Source organism: Hypomesus nipponensis, chromosome 18 (genome assembly GCF_054491055.1).
Source record: "Hypomesus nipponensis isolate SF chromosome 18, ASM5449105v1, whole genome shotgun sequence".
Taxonomy (NCBI): Eukaryota; Metazoa; Chordata; class Actinopteri; order Osmeriformes; family Osmeridae; genus Hypomesus; species Hypomesus nipponensis.
In genome coordinates, this window is record NC_140378.1 from 15585289 (window position 1) to 15602851 (window position 17563).

Sequence of the window (17563 nt, forward strand, 5' to 3'; positions counted from 1 at the left end):
CAAAAACGTGAGGGAGAGCAGGTTGAGCTTTACAGTTTTATGGGCCTGTCTACAGCTTTGGGTTTAATGCCATCTAGTGGTTGGTAGGGTCTCAAGTAGAAAATGTATGTGTTCTGTGTGGTAGACTATCCGTTTAAAATATAAATTATTTAAAAGTAAAATGTCTGTTGCTGTCATCTGCTTAAATATAATCAATGGGATATCTTGAGGAGTAATGACAGTTTTGTCCACATGCTCATAGAGCAGTCTTCAAGCTAGGATACGAACCTTCCAACAAGTAATTAGTCATGACCATAGCTATATAAATTGTAACTTTTTGCTGTTACCTTACTTACAATTGTGTTCAGTGCCTTTCCCTTAGATTCTCTCAAGAAACCACATTAGCGACATGCACGTCACGTCCTTTTCCTTGCAAGGATGTTGTCACCAACAAAACACTTCCTACTTCCTGAACCATCTCACTGTCCGGTTTCTTTATCGCTGAATCTATGCTGCGGTTGTCTTCAGTGTTTCTATCGCATAATTCGGATATTTATGAGTTACCATGACCACCACAACACCAGCCGTGGTCACGGAACCTCCTGGATTAGAAACCCAACGCACAGAAATCGAGTCTCTTCTTCAGGAACATGAACTGCGCTCCGGGGACAGTTGGTGAGACTTACCGCCCTGAACTGACACCCACACACACTGACCCACGGCACAGACATCAAAATGACAGCTCATTGATATGAGTTGTTTTGTTAACTTTACTTCTTAAACGTCTTTGTATTTATGCAATTTACTGACATGTTATTGATACACCGTTCAATGTTCAGTGAAAACGGCGTGCAGGAGCCAGCTCACTAACTGTGTTGTTTTTAGCTCGATAGCTAGCCTAACGTTAGCAAAGTAGCTAGCAGGCTTGCGCTAGCTAGCTACGGTATTACTTTCGATCTCATTTGAGCTAGTATCGTCACCGAACCAGCCAGCTGGCTCGACTAAAACTAGCTATAGTACCCACGTTGTGCCCAGGAAGGTGCCTTACTTTCCTTACCCACCTCGATAATTATGTAGCCAGTATGTCCTCATCTTGTGGTGGCAGTCATTTGAGGAGTGTTTACTCCGTACCAGTGGATTGGTAGCTGGTTAGACGACTGTACATTACTACGGCTAAGGGCCGTTAGCATCTAGCCTGTATGCTAACGACATAGGCTAGCTATGCTAAATAGCTTGCTTGCTAACGTCATGAGAAGATAGTGTCAGTGTTTTGGCAGCACATATCTAATTAACAATATTATTTTGCCAAAGAGTCTCTTGTGAGGTTTTCTAGCTACCCCCTCGCTTTAGAAATGCATAACATAGCTACTGCTAACTTAGCTAAGTAGCAATACTAGTATGACCTATCTGAAACATGTTCTTTCGATTTCTCATCACAGTTTCGTTTTTGTGTAGGCAGGAACGGGATTTTATAATTAACTTCATGAAAAGGTTGTGTCAGTGTTTTGGCAGCACATACCTTTGATTTCTAATTAAACGATATTAGTTTGCCAAAGAGTCTCTTGTGAGGTTTTCAAGCTGCCCCCTAGCTTTAGAAAAGCACAACATAGCTACTGCTAACTTAGCTAAGTAGCAAATCAAATATGACCCATCTGAAACATGATCTTTCCATTTCTCATCACAGTTTTGTTTTTGTGTTGGCAGGAACGGGTTCTTATAATTAGATTGTGCTTATCATCACCACATAAATACATCTCAGTGACTGATATGTTATTCAGGCAGGTGTTAACTGTGGATGCGTTTTCAAACAGTCATTAAACGAATGTTTAGGAAACACTCATATTTGCTCCTAAGTGTGAAGAGACTATTAACTGATCAGAATAAAATGCCTTAATCTAATGTGGCCATGATAACATTGCTTTTCAGACTTTATGTTATGCATTTATTGTCATGCTAGCTGGCTCCTAAACCCTTTGGGAATGCCAGCTATGCCTGTTGACAGGGTGACAGTATACACCCTATGTTAGTTTGTTGTGGTGTTTAACTGGATTCCATGGTCTGACTCAGGTACCTGGTGGAGACGCGCTGGTATGAGCAGTGGAAGGAGTATGTGGAGACTGGAGACCAGAACTCCTCCTCCTTCCCTGGACAGATTGATAACACAGAGCTATTTGAGGGTGAGTATCACCCCCCCACACACACACACTGTACTTTGAGATTTAGATATTCCAAATTTAAAATGTTCATTTAACAAAGTGGATATCTAGACATACACCCTCACCAAAGAGACCAACCTCAGCAAATGTGACGTTACATCGTGTTTGGTCTGCTGGTTCTCTCAGATCAGGACTCGTACCACCTGAAGGAACGTCTGGTGGAAAACGAGGACTTTGTATTGGTCCCTGCTGAGGCCTGGCACAAGCTGCTGACCTGGTACGGCCTAGTGGACGAGCAGCCTCCTCTGGAACGCAAGGTAAAACCCCAGCTTGCTGCCGACCCTAACCGGAAAGTCAGATGCTTGTGTCTTCTTCTCTGCCCTCATAGTAAATACTGTTTGGCTGTTTGGAACAACCAATGGGTACGAGAGTGTGTCTCCTGTAGATTCGTATGTATGTGTTCCAGGTTGTAGATCTTCCCAGCACTCTGAAGGTGGAGGTGTACCCTATCGAGATCTTCCTGTGTCTCCATAGCAACATGGAGAATGTCATCACGGCACAGTTCAGCCGTGCAGACCACATACGTATGTATCTTTGGTTAACCCGCACGTGTGTTTCCGTTTGTATGTGGAGGTCATTTCAAAGTATGGTTTGTGTTATGTAGTGTTGAGTCAAATGGTCAGTGCTTTCGACCTAGATAAAGAGTTTTCATAAAGTCCTTACCACGATGCATTTGGATGTATGTGTTTTGGCGTGCGTGTCTCTGCAGACACCATCCAGAAAAAGATGCAACATCAGTTTGAGGTAGCGGAGGGGGCGGAGACCCGGCTGTGGATGAAGAGTTCTGACACCAGCTGTGAGAGGCTCAGGAACGTGCATGTGAGCGTGCTGGACTCCTGCCTCAGCTCTAACATGGTAGGCCTGTCGCACGCACACATGCACACACACTTTCACCGTCACACCACAGCTGTCAGAAGCAGATAAACTCACACAACCCCCCCCCTCTTCTCTAGGGATGCAGTGATAAGTGCTGGCTTTGTATGTGTCTGAACATGCCGCTTTTTTCTTGTTGAAACCTGCTGTGCTTGCTTCACAGACGGTGATAATGGAGATGAGGAATGCGGATGGGACCTGGCCTAGTTCCAGACCACAGATCATGTAAGGGCCAGTTATTCCTACCTGCTCTCTCCCTTACATCCCTTCCACACTCAAAGCGTGGAGTGTTAAAATAGCTCCCAGTCTTGAACGAGAATGTCTTGACTAGCAGCATCACAGCACCTACCATCACCAAAAGAAACCATTCCCAATGTTACTCCACCACCCATGAAGAGTAATGTTCTCTCCCCCAGGCTTGACCTCTGAACTCTTTTATGGACATCCGGCACACAAGTCGCTTTGGATCATTCTAATGTGGAATTAACTAACCCTGTTTTAATCTTCCGTCATCTTTTTGTTAAATGAATTCTTGTGTGTACGTGTGTGTGTGTGTGTGTGTGTCTTCTCAGGAGGAACTCTGTGGAGGAGCAGGATTCCTACCGGGGCCAGCCAGGGGTGTGTGGTCTCACCAACCTTGGAAACACCTGCTTCATGAACTCTGCCCTGCAGGTCGGTCTGTGCTATTACACCTAGGACCATACAGCAATGCCAAAAAGTTTGTGTTAATTGTTAAAGAGAAAATACTGAATGACAAATTGCATAGTTTGTTGAAATTGACAACACATTTAGTCAACTTGATAGTATCTCCAAATCCAAGAATGTGTCAAAATGAACACTTGACACACGCTCCTAGAGAACATGATAAATAAGACCTTTCCACGCGTGCATGTGTATGTTTGTTCATTTGTGTGTGCAGTGCCTGAGCAACACTCCTCCTCTGACGGAGTACTTCCTGCTGAGCTCCTACCTGGAGGAGCTGAACTTCACCAACCCTCTGGGTATGAAGGGGGAGATAGCGGAGGCCTACGCTGATGTCATCAAGCAGATGTGGTCTGGCAGACACTACTCCGTGGTGCCGCGCATCTTCAAGGTCAGAGGGAGACCGATGCCACACTTTCATATCCGCCGGGCTTGTCCTTGTAAGGACAAATATTCATGTGTGTGCGTGCGTGTGCGTGCGTGTGCAGACCAAAGTAGGCCACTTTGCCTCCCAGTTCCTGGGCTACCAGCAGCATGACTCTCAGGAGCTGCTCTCCTTCCTGTTGGACGGCCTGCACGAGGACCTGAACCGCGTCAAAAACAAGGAGTACATCGAGCTGAGGGATGCAGACGGGAGGCCAGACCAGGTGGGCCTGTTTGTCGACACACATCTGTACGACTGGCCTGCCTGACTAGAATGCAGGGGAGGCACCTTTGTTTCCAGTTGATTTATTTTTAAGGGAAATCGCTAGATTGCTGATTGCTATGTAAATGAGCTCACACTTTTATCTTCTCAAAGCATTTTAGACCAGGGAAACAGGTTTTGTTTCTTAAAGAAATACCCCTGACCATCCCTGCTGCTCCAGGAAGTAGCAGAGGAGGCGTGGCGGAACCACCGGCGGCGGAACGACTCTGTGATCGTGGACACGTTCCACGGCCTGTTCAAGTCCACGCTGGTGTGCCCCGAATGCCACAAGGTGTCTGTGACCTTCGACCCCTTTTGCTACCTGAGTGTGCCGCTGCCCGTCAGCAAGGATAGGGTCATGGAGGTCTTCTTTGTCTCTTTGGACCCAGAGGCCAAGCCTGTCCAGGTAGTATGATCCAGCACCACACACTGATCATCCTGATCATGAGTCTTACAGACCCGGCTGGTTAGCCAAGTGACTGATTGTAATGTGTGTGTGTGTGTCTCCCCAGCATCGCCTCGTGGTGCCCAAGGCTGGTAAGGTGTCAGACCTGTGTTCCACCCTCTCCCAGATGACCAATGTCCCGGCCAATCACGTGAGTTCCGGCCCTGGCAAGCATTGAAGAAATAAACAATCCAAACGCATACAGTCCTAGTGTAACTAGCACCGAGCACCCCTCCTTCTATCTCTGTGCGTGTGTTCTAGATGGTGGTAGCAGACGTGTTTAACCACCGCTTCTACAAGATCTACCACGCCGACGAGTCTCTCAGCTGCATCCTGGACCGAGACGACATCTTTGTGTACGGCAGCCTTCTGTTTACGAGGAGACAGATGGAGAGGAGATGGTGTCTGTAACGTGTGTGTGTGTGTTGTTTCAGGTATGAGCTGAACAGCGGCTCGGTGGAAGAGGATGGTGAGGAGGTGGTCCTGGCCCTCTACCTGCGTGAGAGGTCCCACTACAGGGACTACGGCTCAGGCAGCAGCAGCTACGGCACCTGCCTGTTCGGTCACCCCCTCCTCTTGGCAGTGCCGCGCAGCCAGTGCACCCGCGACGCCCTCTACCTCCTCTTCCTGCAGAGGCTGGCGTGAGTCGGCTTCACTACACTAACACAAGACTGTGTCACTGCTGCAGTCAGCGATATACAACCAAACACGGCAGCAATGGGCTCATTTGTGAGTCCATGTAACCTTGTACGTAACCCTGAACGCCTGCCGGTGTTTCTGTAGACGCTACGTGCGCCCCCCCGACCCCTCGGAGGAGGTGGAGGAAGAGGATGAGGAGGGTGGAGAGGAGGAAGATGAGGAAGAGGAGGAGGAGGAATACAAGACCCAGACCAACGGCGTGAGCGACGGTATTTGATCCAATATCTCTTTTTGTCAAATCTGTAGTCCTTCTCTTGCTTGTCAGTCAGTGAAAGGTTCTAGAATGACCTACTGCCTGTATTGTTCCTTACAACATGGTGATTGTCTTGAGTGTGAGTAGTGTTGACCCTGTTCAATACCATTCCACCTAACAGTGAAAGTTCTGACATAAGCTTTGTCTCTCTGTTCCCAGAAGACGGTGAGGAGGACTCTGAGGCAGCAGGCCCCTCCCAGAGAGACCCATGCTGTGATGGTGGACAGGGCGACATCCCAGCAGACAGCTCCACCACAAACCAGCCCCGCCCTGTCCCCATCCCTCCTCAGCTTGACCACGCCCATACAGAGCCAGCCAGTAGCGGGGCCGGGGCAGAAGACAACCACCCTGCCTCCTGCAGCGACTCTACCAATGCTAATGCTAACATTACCGCTAATGCTAGCTTCAATGCTGTCGCTATAGCCTGTGGAAATGGCAGTGATGATGCTAATGCCACTGGAAATGAAAATTCCAATGTCTATTCTGCAGACAATGGTAATGGTAGTGTCTACAACAGCACCACTACTAATGCCAACTTTAATGCTAGCGCTACAACCTTGAATAATAGCAGTTTGGGCGCTTGCGGTAATGCTAACGCGGGTGCTGCAGCACTAGTAGACGGCCTCCAGGGGGCATCCCAGCAGCCCACGGAGACTTCAGATGTTGAGGAGACAGAAGAGAAGGAGGCGTGTCCTGGCAGTTCTAACCAGAGGCAAAAGAGGAAGACCTGCCAATCCAAACGCAGGAAGCCGCTCTTCTCCATCCAGGCAGTCAACTCTAATGGCACCACGGAGAGAGGGATGGGAGAGGGCGGCACAGCCTTCTCTTTCAGCTGTAAGAGTGAACACATACACTGTAGGCAGAGTGATCTGTTATATGTGGACTGAAACGCCTATATGTCTCTTGTCCTCAGCCCAACCCTATGTGGCTATTGACTGGGACCCGGACATGAAGAAGAAGTTTTACAACGAGAATGAGGCAGAGGTGAATGTCTGTAGCTTACACTCTCGCTATGTCTTTAAAACACAAAGGATGACACTCCGCACCTCGGAGTGTCGGGTGAACGTGTTGGACTGACTCCCTCCCGTTCCTCCAGAAATATGTGAAGCACAGCAGTATGGAGGTGTCCCAGCAGCAGACCAGGGTGCAGCTGCAGGAGTGCATCGCCCTATTCACCACTGTGGAGACCCTGGAGGAGGAGAACCCATGGTGTGGATGCCTCACGCACACACGCGCGTACCCACGCACACACACACATACACCTTGAGCACCTTCGTCCCCCATCGAATATTTGTTACCTCCGTTTTTTACGACTTTGTTTATTGTGATTGTAACTGTACTCTCCATTGCCTGAACTTTGCATTTCCTTCAGGATCAACAAAGATCATTTGAATAGACTTTAATTAGCATTAGAATGCTTGTGTGTTCAAACCGTGTGGCTGTGCACTGCAGGTACTGCCCCCAGTGTAAGAAGCACCAGCTGGCCACTAAGAAGCTGGATCTGTGGTCGCTACCGGAGGTTCTCATCATCCACCTCAAGCGCTTCTCCTACACCAAGTACTCCAGAGAGAAGCTGGACATCATAGTAGACTTCCCCCTCAGGTATGGCCTTGCTACTGGTGCTAGATCCAGTGGGGCTTGTTTTTTGAGCTGGCATCATCTGTTCATGTGCAAAAAGAAATAATAATGATGAGTGGAATTTTGGTTTGTTAGTTGATCAGTCATCCCATTGTCCCATGTATTGATACTGATTAATAATTGGTGGCAATTGTTGTGTGCTCCAGACACCTGGACTTCTCTGGCAGTCTGCTGAGGAAGAGCCTGAGCCTTGGGGAGCCTCCCAGTTGCTACGACCTCATTGCTGTGTCCAATCACTATGGAGGACTCAGAGATGGACATTGTAAGATTGATATTAATAGATCAGGTCATACCAACCGCTTCAGGTTAAACTATCAGTAAAGAGAATAGTAAAGGCTGACCTCCACCTTTCTCCAGACACCAGCTATGCTAAGAACAAGGACAATGGACAGTGGTACTACTTTGACGACAGCAAGGTGACCTACGCCCGGGAGGAACAGATAGTGGTGAGTCTCTTATTCATCATGTCATCATGATGCCTCATTGGCACAAAGCAACTGGCAGCCAGAAAGTATCTAGTCCGCAGGCAAACACAGTCTGGGTGGGAATCGAATCCCCGACACTGGAGGTGCAAGCTGATACTGTACAACACAAGATCAGATGTAGAGACTGCATGGCTGTTGAGAGGGAGGGAAGAATTACATCATCCGATGTCATCATCCGATGCTGTCTAACACTGCTCTGCCTCCCTACCAGACCAACGCTGCCTACCTCCTGTTCTACCAGCGACAGGACAAGATCCGCCAGCCCACCCTCCCTGCACCTACCGACGATGGCGCCGCCTCCCCCACCCAGGCTGCTAATGATGTCACTTCCACTAAGCATTACAGCACGGACGGAGCCACGCCCTGTGTCACTATGGAAACTGACTGAAGCTGATTATTTTGGGGGAGGGGGGGGGGCTGAGGTTATCCATTTTTTTCCTTCCCTTCTTCAAGTTGCTGGGTCTTTTCGGTTTTTATATAGATTTTTTTTTTTTCGTTTCGCTTTTTCTATTCCAAAAACACTTGAAGCCCTCTGCCTCTGCTTCTGAGAACCAAGAGAGAGGCTTAGTAGATAGATGGGGAAGAAATAAAGAGAGGAAGAGAGAGAGAGGCTTAGTAGATAGAGGGAAGAAAAATAAAGAGAGAGAGAGAGAGGGAAGAGAGAGGCTTAGTAGATAGATGGAAGAGAAATAAAGAGAGAGAGGGAAGAGAGTGAGTTAGTAGATGGATGGGGGAGAGAGAGGCAGGGGCGAGTATCTCAGGCTGAGGAGGAAGCGAGAGGGGGATGATGTTTATGCTTCTGTTTCTCAACACATAAATGCTGATGGAGTGAATTTGCGTAACTGTTGTGACAGAACCTGGTGTCGGTTGCTTGACTAACAACTTCAGAACAGCCTGTCAAGGCAGATGGTAAATTCCAGTCATGTGAAGACATACTATACTGTATAAGGCTATTAGTGCTGAGACCAGGCAGACAGGCTACAATTAGATGTATGTACCTGTCAATTTCAACCTTTCTTCTTCCGTTACTTAGAGAAATCACTGATCTGACATGACTGGGTTGGTGACAGCTGTGAAGCACATGTTTCCACACACCCAGACATTATTGATCAGAGACTTACCTAAAGGATTGAAGTAAGGAAGTAAGGCAGCATTTTTAGATCATTCAAAGGGGCCCTAGTTCGGCTGGATCAGGACTTCTACTGGTCTCTGTGTGTCTAGAATGCTAGAATCAACATGACATTATACCCCTGTTTTCACGTCACAGGTCCTGAAGTGTTAGTAGATTGTAATAAAGAGGTTGGGGTTATCAGAAACCGATGTATCACCTGAAAATTCAGTGCTGCAATGTGCTTTAAACAGAAGGTAAAGGAGAGCTCCGGACAATACTATTGGAGAGGATACAGGATAGATTGATTGAAGCTTACACAATTATAGCTTTGTTTATCATTTGTTTTTGTCTTGATTGATCTGTTTATTTATTTTTTAATTGATTTATCAGAGCCTTTACGAGTTTGACCACTTAGATGCGCGCGCACACACACACACACACCACTTAATTCTGGAGGTCTTCCATGTATTTTTACTGCTTTTTCACTGTTATAGCAGTTATACTGAGGAAATATTGATTGTTTCAGCATATTAACAGATGCCTATTTTTTCAGATTCAAATGGAAATGTTATTCTTGTTCTGGGGAGTGGATCAAATACACATTACAATTAAGATACAATTATTTTCCTTTTTCTTTCTTTTACTCTGTGCAATTTCAAAATCCAGAGCTACAGATAAGTACTTTCTGGGAAGAGCTCTTGATGATTTTAAAAAGCCCATCTGTACAGTATTTTTGTATTGTAATAAATGTAATAAATTTTTGTATTGTACACATCTTTTGATATTAATAAATGATTATGATGATTATAGGCATGAGATAGATTTTACACTTTTACACAACATTCCTCCTGACTGCATAATCTCAATCTTTGTAATTGTGAACTATCAGGATATACAGAGGATGTTTGGCAGACCAAAATGCCTCTTTCTTCCTCTGCTTACAGTAATTCCTGGTTTAACATGATTTTATAGGTGAAAGCCGGTATTTCCCAACACAGCCTTTTGCAATCCAGTCTTAACAAATCTGTGATTTCCAAATTAATGGTTGAAGGAAGGAGACGTTGACAAAGTGTTGAGCCAGACCATAAAAGCTGAACTACTCATGAACAGAACAGTGCGGAATGCTAGACACAGTAGTATGGTATAGACAATTAAATTTGACTATTGCACTACCATATCTACTTAGGTTTGTACTAGCCTCGTTCAAACTGATGACCTGAGGAATGACAATCTTGTACTCTTATTACTTACACTGGTACAGAAATATATATACAGGCACAATTTTGTATTACTCTCGAGCTTGCTTTGTATTATCAGTGCACTAGCATGGGGTCTATTGTTCATTGTAGCACCGTGGACTTACAAACAACTGCCCAATCTGAAATGATTTTCTGTCAATTACTATTGAGAGGCCAGGGAGATTGTTCCATGCCAGCTGTTTGAAATATTCTGTGATACCTGATCTACTGATTGGTTGGTATTTTAATTTGATATGAGAATTGATTGACAGGTCAATTAATTTATCTTAAATAGTGAATCACTGCTACTGTCACCAGGAGGGTTCCAGAAAGCAGGGCTGCTAGTTAGTCCACTCCCCACACACATCGATATCTACTGAACAATAAAGAAAGCTATTGAACAGGAAAATGGCCTTTGAGATACACTGGATAGACATTTTACACATGCATCATCTTCCTTCTCTTGTTCAAGGTGGCTTTGACACTTTGTGATGAAAACTGCTGCTTTGCAACTGAACATGTGAAATAAAGAAGTTGAACTATCTTTGTTTTTAATCATGTCTCATTTGTTTGATAATCAAAACAATTTTGCAAAAATCCACAAAACCTCAAGAAGGGACAAATAAGATCCTTTATTTAAAAGTTACCACAGGCAAACAAGATGGTGTAGATAACATGGGTTCTCTTTCCTGGCACAAAGCTGGACTTGAAAGGCAGTATCTCTTCCACTTTACAAAGCTGGTCAGTATTTAGGGCATGACAGTGATAAAAAGTGGGAAACGTAGTTAGTTGTCCAGAGGAGGAAGAAGAAATAGCAGATAGAAGAAGGAAGAGTCTGAAGTATTGTAGCAGGAAATCTGAATGTATCTAATCAAGGATGTCCTTAATCAAAATGAACACAAGTAATTCAGACAATATCAAAGAAGAGACGGTGTTCATTCATCTTACATGTACAATACTTGTGATAATTATACAAGCTGCTTAAGAACAAAGACGTGCAAAGAGGACAGCACATTTATATCCAAAATCAAACAAACCAAACAGACATTCTAAATAAAGAGAGAACTATAATGTCAAAAGTTCAAGTCACTAGCTATGATTTCAATTAGCATTCATAGTAAGGCTCAAAACAGCAGAGTAATAAAGCAGAGACACATGCTTCTTCATTCCTCTCATAAGCGCTTAATCTTGAAAACAAGGCAAAAATCAGGTAGGCAGTAGAGTTTAAATTGTCAAACATTTTAGATAAAAATAACAAATAAACCAGTTGAACGGTATAATACTTAAATCATCTTAGGCAAAAAAAGATGGTCATGGTATCACAACGACCATTAAGACATTTTTACAACCAGCTCTGTAATGACCATGAGGATACACTGTATAATAGACAGGGGGTCTAGGGCAGCAGTAGAGTTCAGTGGCATTAGAACCCCCCGTAGATGACCAGTTAGAGACTCAGTATCAGAACATGGTGGATTTCAACTCCTGGCTGAAGAATCCACCAAAGTTGAGATCCCGTGACATCAGCTCTTCCTCCACGTTCTCTAAGGCCCACTTGTGTTCCACAATTTCCAGCGCCTCCCACTCACTCTGTCAGACAATCATAACGTGTGCAGACCATAGAGTTAGAGGACAAGGAAACAGACAGGTAATCAAAGAAAGACTTCATCTTCACCAACTAACCCAAAAAACCTTACCTGATACAACTAACCCCATAAGAAACCTACCCTGATACAACTAACACCATGGCCATCTGAACTCATGATCAGATCACGTGAGGTGATGCTTCTCACCTTGAACGCTTTGTTGGGGTCAGGGGGCATCGCCATGGCTGCGCCTGTCATCTGATCCTGCATGATTCTGGACTGGTCAGCAGCTGGAGGGAAAAAAAAAACAGATTAACATGGAGGAAGAGGAGGAGGAGAGACTAAAGGAAAGAGAGGGAGTTACTGTGACTCACCATTGTCCTGTCCCAGTATGAGGCTGTACATACTCCTCAGGCCAAACACATTGAGGAAATACCAGGATGCTGAGCTTACCCTGTTAACAAGCAAAACAACCACAGCTTGCATTACGGATGTTGCATTACCAAATTTCTAAACTTATTGTATATTTTCATTTCAATACAGGGCTGTCACTGCCCTGACGTTCCCGTAATAGAGTGAGCAGAGTTGGTGGAGCAAGTCACCTACAGAGATGCTGGGTTACCTCACACAAATTGCATGCGCACAGTCAGACATTAAACTATGCAATATGCAGAAGGAAACACATCGTTATTAGACACAGGAGGAGGCAAAATATAATATTTTTATAACCACATGCAATTGTTTCTTTTTATCCAAGTCAGGATGACAGCCCCAAATGGCTGAATTAGATCCATCTATTATTGAGATTTTCGCAATGAAGTATTTTGTTTGTTATTGGTCTTATTATAACCCATCTTTACTCTTGCTGTTGACTAAAATGTGTCATTCTGAAATGTTTTTATTTGCCATCAAATTACACCAAAAGTACTGGCTTGTGTGACATCCTTAGTTTACATTACTCATTAACAGAACACCTAATTTGACCTTTCTTCTCACTTTCAAATCCTGTAACATCCATGCTTTATACTGTGTCCCCCCCTATCTGCAGTGTTTGTGTGAACTAAAACCATTACTGTAACTTGTGTGTTACTGGGAACTGCATGTGCTTGCATATTGTGTTGGCGTACCATGAGGCATCCAGAGAAAGCAGCTCTATCCCTCTCTGGAGCATGGGCTTGAACCTCAGGGTCAGGGGAAAAGGAACCTTGGCTTAAGAAAGAAAACAAAGTATCATCTTGTGCACCCACACACATATGGCAGCTCTGGTACATGTTGAGCCTGCTCCTCTGTGATGCTTCCGGGTAATCACCGTTTCCACCGCTTAAGGTCAAGGAAACTTACTGGTGACGAAGCCAGAGAATGCCCAGTTGATCCATCCTCCAATCACAATCATAGGAAGCACGTTGGTTAGATTCCCCTTCATCATGTCTGTCAGCATGCTGGTATCTGAAAGAGAGGATGAGAAGAGAGGATCTGTCAGGACAAAATAGAGGAGGGGGGGGGGGGGGTCTGTCAAGACAGAAGACAGAGAGGACAGAGGAAAACATGTTGAGAGAGACCATGAGCATACAACTCAGGGAAGGTTAGAGAGCAGAGGAGAGAGAGATATACTCATCTCCTGTCTGATGTGAGATACAGGACACTGTGAAGGTGCTGGGGTCCCACTGCTCACCTGTCATTGGGTTCTTGGGAACAACCTTTCTCTTGACCTTTTTGAAAAAGCCAGTCTCTGCATCATTAAAGTAATGCTTCCTCATGGCAAATGACTGCAGATAGAGGACAGGAGACAGTTATCCTCTGACATGACACACACAGCTGTCCTAACAGTTTGTAATAATACAATGAAGAGTCTTGCCTGTTTGGGAATGTACTTTCCATTTTCTCTCAGGATTCGGCTGCGCAGAAGCACCTGGCTATGTAGGTAAGGTTGTATATTAAAAAAATATATAAAAAAATATGTATTTATTTACAATGTCTGCACTTATGTTAATCCATAAAAGTGTGTTTAGTTAAGATTTCAAGTTGGTTTCTGCAAAGCCTATTTGGCAACTGAATACTGTGAAGCTTTAATCATCAACCCTGCTGTAGTGCCTACTAGTCAATCATTTTAGGTCTACAAAAGTTGAGGTGAGTGTGATTTGTCTCAAGAAAAAGGCAAACATTTTGATAACGAGTCTATCACCATATCCTGTATTGCAATAACAGAAACACCCACGTGACAAACTCACCTGTCAGACACTTGCTCCAAATCTACTTTCTTGTCGCTGTGCAGAAGTTGGGTGACGTAGTGCCGTATAATTCCAACAAAGAAAGTGATGAACACTATGGGTAAGACCACCCACATTCGGATACTGGAGTCCAGTAACAACTCTGGGCCAGCCATTCTGCCCTCTCTGGTTTAATATCTGATACCAGAGAAATTCTGGGAAGTGGAGAGAAGCACACTTGAAAACAATAAACGGCTAACTGCTTGACTATGTCGACAAACGGACAGCTTCGCATATCTCTTGATAAAATAAAATAAACGGCCCTCGAGTCAAGACGACAGGTTCATACTTCCTGTGATGTAAATAGCTAGCTGTCGACGACGTGAACCAGAGCCGTGTGGTGTGTAGAGTAGTTTGTGACTACAGACTTACTGTACTTTTGGACAAGTCTGTCTTCCAAACAGCTAAACATTAATGCTTAAGGTGATATCAAGTTTTCTTTACTCTACAACTGTGAAATGTATTTGGCAGTTTACAAACAGATAAATGAGATGCTCATGCAATGGCTGGTTTACTAGACTATGCTACACGTTTCGAGCCAGAGCTATTTTCGAATAGGCTTGCTCACTACCCTTTAACCTCGGAATTAAATTGCGATTTGACCTCTGGTGTCACTTTAACAAAAATATAAATATTGTAACAGAGTGCTGTCTAATATAGTAATTTACTTACAAGAAATCGGGATAGCTACCTATATATCAAGTTACTGATATTCAACCATCTCCATTCCCAAAAAGTAAAGGTTATTTAGCGCAGAAGAAGAGGAGGGACTAGGACGACGTTTCCGGTTCCTGTCATAACAGTAGACATGTGATACCTGTGCCATCTTTACGTGCATTCTTACTGTAGCTACAATCTGTGTGTTCATAGTGTGGCAAGTAGCTCAGTAGCTAGCTTAGTACCTCTGGTAAAAGTAATGCGCTGGACCTTGCCTTTAATTAGAAGATATAACTGCTTAAAATTAATGACTCCCACGATGACGACTGAGAAGCCTAGCATTAATGAAAAGGTGTTGCAGTATGAAACCTTTATCAGCGACGTGTTGAAACGAGATTTGGAGTAGGTAGCTGGCCATATAGCGTTGTGTAATGATGGGATTTGGAATACAAACTAGCAATGTTTCATTATGTCTCTGTTCTAACGTCCATAAAGCCTGCGTTGTCTGTCTACAAGAACAAGACACTGACCACTGTTTATTTCGTTTTGCCAGGAAGTTGCTGGAGCAGAGAGATGGAGTGTACGAGAAAATGTCCCAATATCTACAGCTGAAAAACACCATTCAAAGTTTGCAGGTAGAAAACTTTAGAAATAAAGGTGGTTTTCTAGCATACACGCAGAGATACACACACGGTAACATAAACAATATCTCCTTAAAACGTTGTTTGTGTGTACTTGCCCACACACTCACGAGCAATTGTCCCTATTCAAGGAATCGGATACCAAGGAACTGAAAACAGAAGTTGATCTTGGCTGCAATTTCTATGTCCAAGCTCACGTGTAAGTGATAACAAGGATAATAGTTGCCTTTACCTATTAGAAGAACACTTAACCTAATTAACTAATTTGATCGTAAGGAAGTTAGCGTTAATCAATAAACTAAAACGTTATTGTTCTGATGGTAATTTGTCATACACAAATTAAGCGTGATTCTTATTACAGGGAGGACTCATCCAAGATCTTTGTTGCTGTTGGCTACGGTTTCTTTGTCGAGCTAACACATGCAGAGGCTCTCAAGTTTATTGAGAAGAAGACAAATCAGCTCACTGCGTGAGTAGGAGTGAATGGACAGACTGAATAATTTGTATGCTGATATTAACCCCTTATTTGATGTATGCTACTCGGCACTGCCTTAAATTCTCTGCTTCCTTTCTCCCCTTTTTGAGGTAATGTCAGAAATATGTGTATATATATATATATAAAGAATAACGCTTCTTTACACTGCTTTCATAACAGACCAGCAATTAAAAAATGTATTTAACCTTTTTTTTTCTTCTTCATATGTGTAAGCATGATGACATTATGTAGATTGATACAAAGTAAAATACAAAAATATATAGCAAAAACCTCAATTTATAAAGGAGATGCAGTCTAATTTGACAGTAATATTCCTGGTATATTTTGTCACCAGTTGTTGGCAAATGACCAGCAGGGGGCATCATAAAAACAAAACACATCTTGTCCGGGCTTCATTTTAACCATATGTTGTATTTTGTCGCATACAAACAAAACATGTTCAAGATGTGTAGCTATTGTATTAAGATCAATTTATACCCTCAATTTTCTTTTACAGACAAACAGAGGTTTTGACCAAAGATTCAGCTAAAATCAAAGCCAACATCCGCATGGTGCTGGAGGTAAGTACAGTACTTAGGTACATTTACAAGGGAGTGGGCTGGCAGGGCCAAACATCAAAGGAAATAAGTTGTGGTCGCTCACTGTCTATACTAACATTTTAACAGGAATCTTTCTTCATTTATCAATGATTTTACAAAAGCTTAAACAGTTGTTTTAAAAACAAAAACAGATGCTTAATTTGTCTGCACTTACTATATGTACTATTTGTTTGTTGGTTTGGATAAAAGCATCTGCAAAATAAATGAAAGTTCATTTAACATCCCTGTGTTTGCGTACCTTTCAGGGTCTACGGGAACTCCAGGGTTTACCAGACTTGCCTGATGACAAAAGGAAAGAAGTATTTTAGTGTTTATTCTGGCCTGGAGGTCTGTCAACTGGTCAGGTCTAGGCCTTTACATTTACACTGTACAAACAGTTTTTCCTTTTCCTAATGTCAGGAACAGAACATCAAGAGTTTTGTTTTTTTATTCAGCCCTTGGTGACTGATGCACTCGGTCATGCACACACAAGAAACGGTTTCCATGGAAACTGGGATGTTAAGTTGCGGCTGCAACGTAAATGCATTCTGAAATACAAGTCCTGTTGGTACACACTACTTCCAGAGTGGACATGTGCTTGAGTAGAGATAAGGGACAGATCAAACTACATTTTGAGACTTCTTACAACATTTGATTTTACTTTTCAGGATTCATTTAGGGTTGCCATGTAAATAAAAAGAGATGTTTGCTTATATTTGTATTTCTTATTCATTTGAATGTCTTGGTCAAATTGATGTAAATTGTTTCACTCCTAGATAATGTTTTTGACTCAACAGCATTATAAGTGGTACAGTTTCTGAAATAAAGTACTTAAGGAGCCTACTACCTATGTTTTCAAAATATTGGGGTTTTATTGAATGTGCGATGAAATATGGGCTATGTGGTTGTAAATAACATTGATTAGGCTACCCCACGTGTTTACACTTAGCATTCCATTAAAAAATGTATATCCATGTTTAAGACCATACATAAGTCACTATATACCATATCAAT

General features: G+C 43.5%; 3 protein-coding genes across 7 annotated transcripts; 2 read left to right on the forward strand and 1 right to left on the reverse strand.

The window, feature by feature from the left end:
* The first annotated feature begins 454 nt into the window (after nt 1–454).
* Nucleotides 455–9835, forward strand: usp11 (ubiquitin specific peptidase 11). Of its 3 annotated transcripts, none has more exons than XM_084680366.1 (21): nt 455–654; nt 2047–2156; nt 2322–2452; nt 2581–2719; nt 2905–3050; nt 3232–3293; nt 3641–3740; nt 3988–4161; nt 4259–4417; nt 4637–4861; nt 4968–5051; nt 5162–5256; nt 5335–5541; nt 5684–5808; nt 6012–6686; nt 6766–6836; nt 6949–7061; nt 7305–7454; nt 7637–7752; nt 7848–7936; nt 8187–9835. In XM_084680366.1, exons 1-21 carry the CDS (start codon nt 545–547, stop codon nt 8361–8363), a joined length of 3258 nt encoding a protein of 1085 aa, XP_084536492.1. In that variant the 5' UTR covers nt 455–544; the 3' UTR covers nt 8364–9835. The 3 variants fall into 3 exon arrangements, with proteins under 3 accessions (XP_084536492.1, XP_084536493.1, XP_084536494.1); XM_084680367.1 differs by having other exon boundaries at nt 6015–6686; XM_084680368.1 differs by having other exon boundaries at nt 2602–2719.
* Nucleotides 9836–10937: 1102 nt separating this feature from the next.
* LOC146252377 (ER membrane protein complex subunit 3) lies at nt 10938–14942 on the reverse strand. 3 transcript variants are annotated; one of them, XM_084680642.1, is made up of 9 exons: nt 14850–14942; nt 14139–14332; nt 13766–13823; nt 13583–13676; nt 13252–13356; nt 13038–13119; nt 12285–12364; nt 12118–12200; nt 10938–11914 (listed from the first exon to the last, which is right to left on the reverse strand). In XM_084680642.1, exons 2-9 carry the CDS (start codon nt 14291–14293, stop codon nt 11786–11788), a joined length of 786 nt encoding a protein of 261 aa, XP_084536768.1. In that variant the 5' UTR covers nt 14294–14332; nt 14850–14942; the 3' UTR covers nt 10938–11785. The 3 variants fall into 3 exon arrangements, with proteins under 3 accessions (XP_084536768.1, XP_084536769.1, XP_084536770.1); XM_084680643.1 differs by having other exon boundaries at nt 14869–14923; XM_084680644.1 differs by lacking the exon at nt 14850–14942 and adding an exon at nt 14550–14797.
* Nucleotides 14943–14968: 26 nt separating this feature from the next.
* On the forward strand, nt 14969–17262 carry uxt (ubiquitously-expressed, prefoldin-like chaperone). Its single transcript, XM_084680645.1, has 6 exons — nt 14969–15236; nt 15388–15469; nt 15607–15674; nt 15837–15944; nt 16468–16531; nt 16816–17262. The coding sequence occupies exons 1-6, from the start codon at nt 15094–15096 to the stop codon at nt 16876–16878; spliced, it is 528 nt and encodes a 175-aa protein (XP_084536771.1). The 5' UTR covers nt 14969–15093; the 3' UTR covers nt 16879–17262.
* Nucleotides 17263–17563: the final 301 nt, after the last annotated feature.

Bases quoted from the DNA above. Each gene is read 5' to 3' on its own strand.
- usp11 (XM_084680366.1), top strand. From the start codon at position 545: ATGACCACCACAACACCAGCCGTGGTCACGGAACCTCCTGGATTAGAA. The intron at 4,418-4,636 runs GTGGGCCTGTTT...CTGCTGCTCCAG, and splicing joins CAGACGGGAGGCCAGACCAG to GAAGTAGCAGAGGAGGCGTG. The intron at 5,809-6,011 runs GTATTTGATCCA...CTCTGTTCCCAG, and splicing joins GACCAACGGCGTGAGCGACG to AAGACGGTGAGGAGGACTCT.
- LOC146252377 (XM_084680642.1), bottom strand. From the start codon at position 14,293: ATGGCTGGCCCAGAGTTGTTACTGGACTCCAGTATCCGAATGTGGGTG. The intron at 12,365-13,037 runs GTACGCCAACAC...GCTTGTTAACAG, and splicing joins CTTTCTCTGGATGCCTCATG to GGTAAGCTCAGCATCCTGGT. The intron at 11,915-12,117 runs GTGAGAAGCATC...ATTGTCTGACAG, and splicing joins ACCCCAACAAAGCGTTCAAG to AGTGAGTGGGAGGCGCTGGA.
- uxt (XM_084680645.1), top strand. From the start codon at position 15,094: ATGCGCTGGACCTTGCCTTTAATTAGAAGATATAACTGCTTAAAATTA. The intron at 15,675-15,836 runs GTAAGTGATAAC...TTCTTATTACAG, and splicing joins TTCTATGTCCAAGCTCACGT to GGAGGACTCATCCAAGATCT. The intron at 15,945-16,467 runs GTGAGTAGGAGT...TTTCTTTTACAG, and splicing joins AAGACAAATCAGCTCACTGC to ACAAACAGAGGTTTTGACCA.